Below are 1,036 nucleotides of genomic sequence, written 5' to 3'. Positions count from 1 at the left end.
AAATAACAATAATTGTATAAATATGTGATACAAACATAAATTTAAAACACGTGAGCTTTAAGTGAAACAAAATTTGCAGGATTCAATGCAGGCTGATTTAACACGACTTTTATTTTTATTTTTTTAACCCATTAGTTCCCAAGGTGATAAAATAAAACTAATTTGATGTTTTTATTCCTTTTTATAACTGAAAATATATTTAAATAACTGTTAATAATGATAAAAAAAATTACACGTTTTTATTTTTTTTATAACAAAATGTTGCGTATGCGCAAGGTTGGGATTGTCGCGAAACCAAAAATTAACATTTAGTGTGGAATGGACCAAAACAGTTTGTGTGGAGATGCACGTGACACTTGGCACACATGTATATAGTGTTGCTTTTGCATTGTCTACATCTTCTTCTTGCTTTATTTTCCTCCTCTATTATCACGTGACCAATATCATCAAATCGAATATCCATGGGTAATGAGCCTTTTGATGGTCGTCCATAATTTGGTCTTGAAGCACAGCTTACATGGTCACCTGATTCCGTTCTTTCCTCACCTTGAATGTAATTTTCGATGGCTGGTTCATCCATTTTCATAAGAGTGACTTCTATGTTAGACTTAAATTCTAACTGTGACATTTTTGATTTGTTTGCCAAATTGTATATTTTCCAGGAATTCACAATAACACTGTCAATTAAATTCATGAAGAGAGGCCACCACCACTTTTTTCCTTTCACATTGATTCTGTAGTTGCATATTCCGTTGTCGTGTAAATCAACACCCCCCATATGCTGATTATACTCGGCTATAACTTTTGGCTGAGGAATGGACTCCTTCCTTTTTTCTTTTCTGTTGTACCTTTTTGCGCTTACTAGAGGTTCAATGGTGCAGTTATTCGTTGCGACAGTTACGACAGAATTGTCGTTCCATCTAACTAATAAAAGTTTTTGTTCATTGTCAAAGGAAAAATCATAAGTACCAAGATTTTTTTTCTTTATGCTCTTCACAGTTTCCATTGTGCTATTACATGTACGGTTTTCACGAAT

The 1,036-nt window shown here is 33.3% G+C and overlaps 1 protein-coding gene across 1 annotated transcript; it reads right to left on the bottom strand.

Moving 5' to 3' along the window:
- Positions 1-301: 301 nt before the first annotated feature.
- On the bottom strand, positions 302-1,006 carry LOC117182526 (piggyBac transposable element-derived protein 3-like). Its single transcript, XM_033375622.1, has one exon. It carries the CDS (start codon positions 1,004-1,006, stop codon positions 302-304), a length of 705 nt encoding a protein of 234 aa, XP_033231513.1.
- Between the last annotated feature and the right edge of the window lie 30 nt (positions 1,007-1,036).

This window comes from Belonocnema kinseyi, unplaced genomic scaffold (genome assembly GCF_010883055.1).
Source record: "Belonocnema kinseyi isolate 2016_QV_RU_SX_M_011 unplaced genomic scaffold, B_treatae_v1 SchBZDm_2212;HRSCAF=2425, whole genome shotgun sequence".
Lineage (NCBI taxonomy): Eukaryota > Metazoa > Arthropoda > Insecta > Hymenoptera > Cynipidae > Belonocnema > Belonocnema kinseyi.
This window is presented reverse-complemented; position numbering and strand designations above follow the sequence as displayed.